We start from the raw sequence: 10,026 nt of genomic DNA, 5'->3' as shown, positions 1-10,026 counted from the left end.
GGACAGCAAACCTTATATGTAATTCCCTTCTGGACTTTTTTTTACATATTATACAACTATTGTCAAATATTGCAAACCATCAATAAAATTAAATGGCAGACCACAAAAGAGACAAATCTGAACCAAAAATCCATCAATAACAGGATTGTCAACTGTTTATTTTAAAAAATAATATTTATAAATGTTGATTTGTTGCAATGTGATCCATTGATTTCGATCATTATGTAAGAAATAAACCTAGCTATATAGTATTCAGTTGCAGTCCTCGGTACTTGATGTCCAAGTTCCCCAGTCATTCGAGGATCGGACTTAAATCTGTGCGCGGTTCGGTTTGGTCATTTATTTGATCTCTCATGTACACATATATAAATTATAGATTATCTGTATATATTGTAAGGTTTTTATTGATGATGATGCTTTTCCTGGAAGTGTCCATCTATATATATTTCTATTACCATGTTTTACGGCCTCTCTGAGTTAAACAAGTTCACGTTTTACACCACATTTCGTGAATGTATAACAAATGGCCCAAATTAACATACTCGTGCTGAATGATTGCAAATGAATTAACGATTCGATTGAAACGAATAATTATTGCAAATCAGAGTTCAACGACAACAAATTGTTTATGTAAATCCGATAACGAAATTGAAAGTGATTTGAAAAAATGAAAAACAATGTGAAGTATTGAGTTGTTGCATCTGTTCAATTTGATCCAAATTCCCATGAAGCCGGACACCCTCACACAAACACAATTATAACTGCAGAGGCTACTCAGTATTATATACTTATTTAGTTCTTGGGTCAGTTCCAAATGCAACTCTTGAGCGTAGAGCAATAGACAAACAAAAATGCTAGTTTTGTCTCCAATGAATGGGAGTTGCCAAATGTGCAGTTATGGCGCCTATATAGATCGGTGATCGGTCCTAATACGCAAAACGTGTGTCCGGATGATAGCCAAGCTTGTCTAACGCTGGATTGCAGGCAAAGTTAATCATGGGCGGTGGTCCGCACAGCAGTACAATCGTCTCATCGTTGGCCGGCAGCAGATGAGCTCCAATCATTTCATCATTGATAAATCCAACACTGTACGTCCAGCCTGTGTGGGATAAGAAAACGCACAAAAATTAGAAATTGATTAGTTAGAGAACTCAATTACAACTGCGTTTCGACGGCAACCTTTTCCCTGCATTGTGATATGAAATCAAAACTCGCAACTAAATTATACGGATGCTAGCTGGGGGACACTTAATAGCTAAAACGCTGCTCGGAATGATGACCCAGCCGCTCGAGGCCCGGTATACAGGTATAGTTGACCATGGGCGGCGGTCCGCACAGCAGACACAGCGTCTCTGGATCGGGCGGATATAGCTGCTCGCCCATCATCTCATCGTTGATGTGCCCGGTATTGTACAACCAGGCTATGTAGCGTGCGTGCGCCGTGCGGGGCATCCGTTGGAGGGCAGCATGTGGCGAGGAGCAAACACAAAAGTTCTCAACATAATAGATGGCTTTTAGCATTAGCACTACGATTGCTACACTGAATCGATGAGATGATTATGCGAATGAATTCTAATTATGATGTAACATGCATATCTTTGGGTGAGTTTATAAAAGACAAACTAAACTAAAGACTTTCTAAGTTCAATTGTTAAATTATAAGCGAATTCTCCTTTAACAAACAAATGAAAGTTATTTTCTTAATCTTTCTTTCCCTAAACAACTTAGTTTTACAACTAGCAAAAGTTTTCTCAAACATAAGCCTAATTTTTATATTAATTGCATGTTTCTTCTTTCTTTCTAGACTTGAGATAAACTTATGAAAAGTGCAACTGTAAGTCTGTTGGATAGTCCATTGTGATATACATCTAGGCTTAATGTGAACATGATTCTGATTCGATGCGATATTTGGGCGGAACATTGGAAGCCGCAGCTCACCTTCGGCCGCTTTGTCCACGGTGTACCAGACCTTAAACTGATCGGGATGCTTCTTGGCCAGTTCATCCAGTTCCTCACGCAGCAAAATATCCTTTTCGCTCTGCAAAACAAACGCTGTGACTTTAGAAAGTGTGCTGAAAAAACTGCTCAATGGAACTCACCTGGTTGGCGAACAGCAGCGCCAGTTTGGTCTTGTCCTTGTCGCTGCGCTTGAGCACTTCGCGCACCAGCTGCAACATGGGCGTGATGCCAGTGCCGCCGGCTATCATGTTGACACGCTTGGCGGTCACATGTTTGGGTGGATCTTTGCGCAGTTTCTTAATGGAGAAGGTGCCGTTGCCCAGGTACTGCAGGCGACCCGATGGTCCACGGAACGATATCTTCTCGCCCAGCTCCATCTGTTCCAAATGCTGGGTCATTTTGCCACCAGCTGGGAATTTGGGATGCGTATCCTTAAAGTACACCTTCACAACCAAGTCCACATAGCCCACATCCTCGTCAGACGAGATGGGCGTATACGGCCGTATGACAAGCTCGTTGTCAATCGTTGCAATCAGATGTATGTGCTGGCCCACGGGCAGGCCGAGTATATGCTGCTTGGAGGGCAGTCCAAAGCGGAAACGTCGCGTATCATGGCTGAGCACCTCCTTCTCGATCAACGGCAGCTGATACTTATCGTTGGGATCCACAAGTGTGCGCAGTCGCGCGGTCCGGTTCGGCTCACGGCGCGGCTTCGTTGACTTCTTGTTGATGAAATAGTGGACAATCAGGGCGCCGGCAACGACGGCTACGACGCCCACGGCAATCGGAACGAACTGTGAGTATAGAGAAACCCAAAGAGATTTGGATTAAGACGGAGTAATGTAGGATCAACAGATTAATCGTATAGATCATTATACTATTTCTGGACCTTTCGTGGCATTACGTGATTTTCCATTTACTTATTTTGCCCGACAGATGCCTTTGCTGATTAAAGTTCAAAAAGTCGATTGACATCGTTTCGCATACATCATTTGCAAAGTTTTCGTACTACAACTGATTACCACATGTATTAGCACCAATTTATGTTTGGCCAATATGAAATTTGAGCCCGTTATCTTTCTGTGGCTTTGGTGAACTTTAAGCCCTCGCTATGAAGCCACAAAAGCGAGGGCTTCTCTTTAAAGTCAAACATAATTGAGGTTATTTTCATTTGCAAAGCAACCAACTGACATCCATAACGTCTTGGCCGTGACCTTGAAAACGTAGTCCACTATTGCAACATTTCATATTGCACAGGCAGGCGGAGATCCAATGCGCTGCGCATATGTATGCATAATTATCTATGACGTCACGCGCAGATAAACAGAGAGCGCACGCTGTGCCTGAAAGAGAGCGTGGCCAGTGCGTGGCAGCTCTTGCGTTGATTTTCTCTCCGAATATATATTTGTTGGACTTACATCGAAATCTGTCATTTTTCACACACTTGATGGCTTGCTTTATATTATGTATTTTCAATTTAAATTATTCAAATATTCAACTTGACCGACAATTAGAAATAGCGAACGTTTGATCAACCGACAGTCGCCGCGCACAATTTCCAATTGAAATGAAGTCGAAGCCGTGGAGTCAACGCGAGGGCTCGGTGCCGAGTCAGCACGCGTATGCGAACAGTGCGTGTTAGAAGTAAACGATCAAGTAAGGCATAGACAGACGTTTTAGTAGTTCTTTCTATCACCTAATTTGCACTGATTTAGCTAGTAAGTATGCCTCCTATTTGACTGTTATCAGGCTTATGCTAATATATATTTATGGCGAAGACTTTTTATATTTTAAATTTAATTTAAACTCTGTAGCGTGAACGCTAGCGGAATTTTTCTAACGATGATAAGCGAAAAGTTCAGATTGCCTGAGAGCATGACAATAAAGTTTAATGTGAGCGTAGCAGGGTACACATTTAAAGAGAGCTGCTGTCAAAGAGAGTTGTACAAAGGCAGTTGTGCTGGATGAACAGCTGTTATGTCTGTAAGTAAATGAGCCGACCGTGAGGCACATACATACATAAATATTAACCTTTATGCATTGTACAAACTAGAGATGAGCCAAATTGTTATTTTTCAGTCACACTACAGAATTTCATGTTTTCAATTCTGCCAGAATGATGTAATTAATTCCATGGGCGTGACACAAACTTGATATTGCTGTTCATAAGACATATTGAATATAAATGAACATTAAAAGCGTGACGTCATGAACTCAATTTTATAGCGACGTGCAAAGAATGTATGTTTGTTGTTATAAATACCTTTGTGGTATATCCGCATATTTCATTGCATTATTTTGTGGGAGATGCCAAAATGGCAGCCACACATATGCGTACATACAAATGTATATTTTTAAGAATTATGAAATAGCCTAGCCAAATGTGATATGCGTGTGTGATGTGAATGCGGGTATATCAAAACGGGCGTACCAAAAATTATGCAAAAGCTGAGCTGCACAGTTTGTTTCGTAACTTACATTGCTCTCAATTAAACGCGCCATTTCCAAGGGCTGAAGTCGCTGCTAACTGGAAATTTGCCGGTTCTTTGCGACTGTTGGAAAATCAATTAGTGCACTTTTGGATAAATTATATAATTTGTATATTGCAACGATGGAACATCACTCACTGGCACAATCACAGTGGCACACACCGACAGAAGTTTTATTTTAAAACGCAACGCAGGCCCAACACGAATGCGAGCGTGGAGATAGTGAAAGCAATTGTTTTGTTTGACCACGAAACGTTTGCTCTCTTGCACTCTCGCCAAGAATCAGGTACCACTCTCTTTCATTGCTCTGCGAAAGCTCTTTGTTTTGCCAGTTGAAGCGTTAGCTGCAAAAATTTGTATGTATGTCATTACATGGGAATGTAGATTGCTTACAGTTTATGACTGAGACACCTACCGTTTAAGTAAAGTAATGTGCACATAAAGGCTACAAGACTTTGAAATTGGTCAAATTTAAAATAAAACAGCTGCGTTTAGTTAAAAACTTGTTTATGGATTATAATTACATACGCAAAGTGAAGCGTTGCCACCCTGTTGCTAGTAGTATATGCAATGTTAAGCATTGGTGACTGTTAGCGATATACCCATGAGCAACTGTTACAATTAGCGTCACAGCAACCCTGCTAAAAAGTGTATCGATATCTAGGAGGATTATCGCTGCGAATCTCCTCTTTCTTTCGTGAAACGCACATCGCAAGGTGTAGACATGGCGTAAGTGATATTATTGAAAAATCTTTAAAAATTAGATGCATCGTGAATAATTTAAAGAAACTAAAGAAGCATAATGATATATTCTGTGCCGCTATATATGTTCTGTGCAGTATTTTTTGTATGTGGCCATTAGAAACCAGCTTTTTATCCAAGATTGTAATGACCACATGAGTGGACAGAAAAAAAACTTGAAAACGATATGCATCTTGAATATTTTAATGAAAATAACGCACTATATGTCTATATGCTATGCCGCGCTATACGTTTTACATTATATTTATTGTATTTGGCAATCAGAAACCAACTTTTTGGACCAATATCAATGACCACATCAGTTTGGAAATGATTGCAATATTAAAATTAAATTTTGTGCCAAATATGTGACTACTTATGCAAGTTGCAACCATTTGCTCAATTCTTAAACATCTATTTCGCATCTATTTCGTACGACTGAGAAATAATAAACCTAATTTCCAATTACAGGTCGAAAGTGTCCCGTGACACGCTCCTTGAGGGCGTCAGTGGTATTCTGGAGCATTCGCTCACTAAGAAGCGCGGCTTCCTGGAAACGGTGGAACTGCAAATTGGCCTGAAAAATTATGATCCCCAAAAGGACAAGCGTTTCTCCGGCACTGTTAAGTACGTTGGCTAAAATACCTGCGCTGCGAACCATATGATTCCCATTGGGAACTGGCTTCAGCGTTAGGCAGCCGTATTTGTGCTCAAACCACATTACGGCGGACCTGCACTCAGGGTCTTAAAATCAAATTGAGTAGACACCAGCAATGGTGCCGAACCCTTTAGTTAAGACATAATTACAAATGCCTGCTCCTCTGCGAGCTGTGTAAGTTTTCTGAAAATTGCATCGTTCTGTCTTCCAGCTCGAATTTGTATCCGTTCTGCCCGCTAAACATTTGTTTTATGTATTTATCGTGCAGGTTGAAGCACATCCCACGCCCCAAGATGAAGGTGTGCATTCTGGGCGATCAGCAGCATTGCGACGAGGCCAAGGCCAATGGCGTTGAGTTCATGGATGCTGAGGCACTCAAGAAGCTGAACAAGAACAAGAAGCTGGTTAAGAAACTGGCCAAGTCCTATGACGCCTTTCTGGCCTCCGAATCGCTGATCAAGCAAATTCCACGTCTGTTGGGCCCCGGCCTAAACAAGGCTGGCAAGTTCCCTGGTCTTTTGTCGCATCAGGAGTCGATGATGGGCAAAATCGAGGAGGTCAAGTCCACCATCAAGTTCCAGATGAAGAAGGTTCTGTGTCTGTCCGTTGCCGTTGGACACGTCGGCATGAAACAGGACGAGCTCTCCCAAAACGTCAGCTTGTCGATCAATTTCTTGGTCTCGCTGCTGAAGAAGAACTGGCAGAACGTTCGCTCCCTGCACATCAAGTCATCGATGGGCCCACCCCAGCGTCTGTACTAAATTGTTGTGTGCTCGCTGCAAACTAATATTTTATATAAATAAAATTTACATTTCATCAATGTACGTAACTGGATTGCATTTGACAATCAATTTGTTAATTTAAATAGTTATACTTTATGCCAGTTACACGAAACATGTTTAAATTAGTTTGTTAATCATTTCTTTAATTGCAAAAATTCGCATGTTAATTTGTTGTGGACAGTTCTGAATTGTTTATGATATATTTACTATCCAAAACAATTTAGAGCTGTGCTCCAAGACAAAACATCTGAACGAACTATTGAGTCAAAATCTAAGGTTTAAATCCAACATAATTATTTTTGTTAATTTAAAATTTATTGGCAGTTAACAATATTCCACACTGTGAAAATTCAGTTTAATAGTTTGCAGAGCATAATTTAGCTTTAAAATGTATCATTTGATCTTCGTCTGGAGCCCCTTAACATGTAGACCCTTAACCCTTACTATAGTCTTAACCTCTTGCCAATGGCATTTATATTTCCGTGGAGCTGATGGTACGCGCCAGAAAATCGCGTACGTCTAAGGCATGCTCAATATCCGCGCTGGTGTCCGGCTTTGGATCGACTGGCGCTGACTTGAACCTGGACACGTCCACCGTGTTGCCCCACTCAAGCATATGGGGCTCACTCAGTTCCTCGAGCAGATTGTGCAGGACAGTGGCCGCTGTGATAATGCAGGATGCGGTCTGGAAGCTGATGTCCAGCGGCTGGCTGAGAAAGCGCCAGCGTGACATTAAGCGATGCATGGCGCAGTCGCTCAGCTCCTGCAGATGATCGGCCACCTCGTTGAAGTCGTACTCGTGCGGCGCCGCCGGCTCCGAATAGCGCTGCAGCAGCCATGGACGCAGTGGATAGTTTTGGTTAGCGGGCGCCAGCACAAAGGCGGGCACCGAACGGTTGTTGATGCAGCGCGGCGGCAGCTGTGTGAGTGGGTTTGGTGCATCCGCAAACATGGGTGGCAGCGGCGCCTTGGTGCCATTGGCGTTGCCCAGGCGCAGCTCACGGAAGAGCATGCGATCATCCAAAAGGAATTCCATGCGCAGTGCGGCACTCGAGCCAGCGATTTGTTTGCTCGGGCCGCGGAGCGGAATGCAGCAAACGCCCAGGACACCGACCAGCGCTGCGGGCATGTTACATTCCCGCTGGAAACCGGCCACCACATTCGCACAGTCCGCCTCGCTCTGGGGCAGCAGGCGCAACGCCTTGCCCAAGCTGGTCATGACGGCATTGCAGAACACTTTCAGGCATTTTATGGTGTGTGCGCGCGGCAGCGCAAACTTTTCCGAAATAATGGAGATACGCTCGCCGCTAGCCAGAAAATAGAGGGCAAGGCCGACGCACTTGTCCGGCGCAATGTCATCCGCAGACGACGCTAGTTCTGGCACCGTGCGCAGGCTGGATGACAATTGGCTGCAGAGCGACTGAAATGTGCTGCGGGTCACATGGAAGCTGTCCAGGAACTGCTCATCGCTGTACTGGGGTATTGTGTGCTCCCAAAATAGCGTTGGGCCAACTGTTTCAGTTGCCAGCACGGATTCGGCAGCGGTCGTGTTAATGTTGTCCATGACAGTCTCCATATCCTCGATGTGCTGCAGCTGGGCGTGCTTCATCCGGAGCATGACGAACATCTGCACATAATTCGACTGCAGCTCGATCATTTGCTGCATGAAAAGGGAGCGCAACTGTTTGAGGCGACGTCTGGTGCGCTGCTGTTGACGCCTGCGGCTCACGATCACCGTCTGTTGCAGGTGCCGCACGTGCAGTCGGATTAGCGTGGCAATTTTCCGTTTGCGCTGCTGCAATGCGCTGCCCTCGCACTTCGGAGCGCTTCTAAGTAATTTGGACAAGGCATCGTTTAAATCGTTGTTTATTCTTTGCAGCTCTTCGTCCATTTTTTCAGCACGGCAGTGTGACCGCGCACGGTAAATACAAAAATAAGCATTTCAAAGTGTATTCGATAGGCAAATGGCCAATGTTCGAACATCGCAGTGTTATCGAAAAGTGTGTACACAATTTTTTTTAAAAATCGAATTCGTTTTTGCAATCCCGGCAACGGCACATTCTCAACCCAAAATGAACACAACAAGCTCGGTTCACAATTTCGAAAGAAACTTTGCACCTGGCGGCACATCAACACCAGTGCATAATACGCTATCGCCATTGCACAAGGCTCTAATTGAATATGCAACAACTTCAGCCCGTTTGCTGTTTATACAGGATCCCGCCGTGTACGCGGACTTTCATTCCACTAACGAAGCATTCAACGAATATACATCAATGGAACTCTGCGAAATCATGTTAAACTCCGTTTTGCCCAAGGTGCACACATACCCGTTGACGGCAACAATTAAGAAGCGCCTGAAATTAGTGCAGCTTCATCCGTGCTTCCAACGAACTCCACAAGGCTATCAATACACGCCACAGCGTCTGGGCGCGCATTTTGTGCTGCAGCCCAAATGTGATTTTAGTCTGCCGGAGCAGCTACCAAAATTACTGGTGAGTCGAAATGAGCTACTTGTTACTCGAATTAATATAATTCATTTGCTGTTTCGTTTCAAGCGGTCACAGGGCAATCGGCCGGGTCGGGCGTCATCTCAGAAACATGCGCTCACCGGCTCACGAGATGCTTCCCACACAATGTTGGTTGGAAGCGATAAAGTGCCGCATGTTGGGCGCAAGTTCCAGCTAAGCTACGATATTGCTGCACTGCTCTCGCCCATGCTTTCCAGTCATTCGGAGTACTCTGTTAGCGAACTGCACAATGTGACCAAAATAAAAAAACGTTTGCAGAGCGCCAAGCATAGCTTCCAGGCGACGGGCAACATGTCGCCCTACCGCAACAATCTGCAGCAGCTGATCAACAACATGCTCATGTTCGACATGGTGAAAAAGCGTCTGTACAGAAGTTTGTTTAACCTGTGAGTCGGATGTGGACATGCCTTAAAGATACATGAAGTATGTAAAATCTTTAAAATTTTATAAAAGTAGCGTATTTTTGTGTGAAAAGTTGTTGGCAGAAGACCGTTAATTGTACATTTGCACATTTATTTTTGATTTTAATCAAATTTTCAATTTATTTCGCACATTTATACATTTAAAAGACGTTTTGCCAAATCTTAGAATGAGCCAAATCGGTTAACTTCTTTAATAGAGAAGTTTTTTAGTTAACATTTTGCCATTTAACTTTTTTTTTCAAAATATATGTAGAGTCTTCAGCTAACACTTGCGGGCAGTGTTAATTAAAATAGTATCTGATCAACGATCGTATCTTTGCTTTCAAAGATCAATTTACGATCATCGCGCTGGCTGCAGGTCAGCAGGCAGACGAACCAGTCGCCTTCGGCGATCGAGCCGCTCTCTTTGATTTAAGAGAGTTGGGTGCACAGCACACTCGAAGC

The 10,026-nt window shown here is 43.4% G+C and overlaps 4 protein-coding genes across 10 annotated transcripts; 2 read left to right on the top strand and 2 right to left on the bottom strand.

Annotated features, from left to right (window-relative positions):
* Positions 1-774: 774 nt before the first annotated feature.
* Positions 775-5,006, bottom strand: LOC6624682 (NADH-cytochrome b5 reductase 3). 6 transcript variants are annotated; one of them, XM_002047607.4, is made up of 6 exons: positions 4,864-5,006; positions 4,587-4,792; positions 4,438-4,511; positions 2,100-2,753; positions 1,939-2,038; positions 775-1,099 (listed from the first exon to the last, which is right to left on the bottom strand). In XM_002047607.4, exons 3-6 carry the CDS (start codon positions 4,459-4,461, stop codon positions 927-929), a joined length of 951 nt encoding a protein of 316 aa, XP_002047643.1. In that variant the 5' UTR covers positions 4,462-4,511; positions 4,587-4,792; positions 4,864-5,006; the 3' UTR covers positions 775-926. The 6 variants fall into 6 exon arrangements, 3 of the variants coding, with proteins under 3 accessions (XP_002047643.1, XP_015031349.1, XP_015031351.1); XR_004303555.2 differs by adding an exon at positions 1,180-1,421 and having other exon boundaries at positions 960-1,099; positions 4,438-4,792; positions 4,864-5,001; XR_004303556.2 differs by lacking the exons at positions 4,438-4,511; positions 4,587-4,792; positions 4,864-5,006 and adding exons at positions 1,180-1,421; positions 3,378-3,709 and having other exon boundaries at positions 960-1,099.
* Positions 5,007-5,034: 28 nt separating this feature from the next.
* On the top strand, positions 5,035-6,676 carry RpL10Ab (ribosomal protein L10Ab). 2 transcript variants are annotated; one of them, XM_002047606.4, is made up of 3 exons: positions 5,035-5,177; positions 5,661-5,816; positions 6,116-6,676. In XM_002047606.4, exons 1-3 carry the CDS (start codon positions 5,173-5,175, stop codon positions 6,606-6,608), a joined length of 654 nt encoding a protein of 217 aa, XP_002047642.1. In that variant the 5' UTR covers positions 5,035-5,172; the 3' UTR covers positions 6,609-6,676. The 2 variants fall into 2 exon arrangements, with proteins under 2 accessions (XP_002047642.1, XP_032290384.1); XM_032434493.2 differs by having other exon boundaries at positions 5,163-5,177; positions 5,661-6,021.
* An 89-nt stretch (positions 6,677-6,765) lies between these two features.
* LOC6624592 (uncharacterized) lies at positions 6,766-8,565 on the bottom strand. The gene has a single exon (XM_002047605.4). It carries the CDS (start codon positions 8,518-8,520, stop codon positions 7,102-7,104), a length of 1,419 nt encoding a protein of 472 aa, XP_002047641.1. The 5' UTR covers positions 8,521-8,565; the 3' UTR covers positions 6,766-7,101.
* A 90-nt stretch (positions 8,566-8,655) lies between these two features.
* On the top strand, positions 8,656-9,848 carry LOC6624588 (uncharacterized). Its single transcript, XM_002047604.4, has 2 exons — positions 8,656-9,124; positions 9,188-9,848. The coding sequence occupies exons 1-2, from the start codon at positions 8,702-8,704 to the stop codon at positions 9,548-9,550; spliced, it is 786 nt and encodes a 261-aa protein (XP_002047640.1). The 5' UTR covers positions 8,656-8,701; the 3' UTR covers positions 9,551-9,848.
* The last annotated feature ends 178 nt before the right edge of the window (positions 9,849-10,026 follow it).

This window comes from Drosophila virilis, chromosome 3 (genome assembly GCF_030788295.1).
Source record: "Drosophila virilis strain 15010-1051.87 chromosome 3, Dvir_AGI_RSII-ME, whole genome shotgun sequence".
In the NCBI taxonomy this organism is placed as follows: Eukaryota; Metazoa; Arthropoda; class Insecta; order Diptera; family Drosophilidae; genus Drosophila; species Drosophila virilis.
Note: the sequence above shows the minus strand (reverse complement) of the source record. Positions and strands in the feature narration are given on the sequence as shown.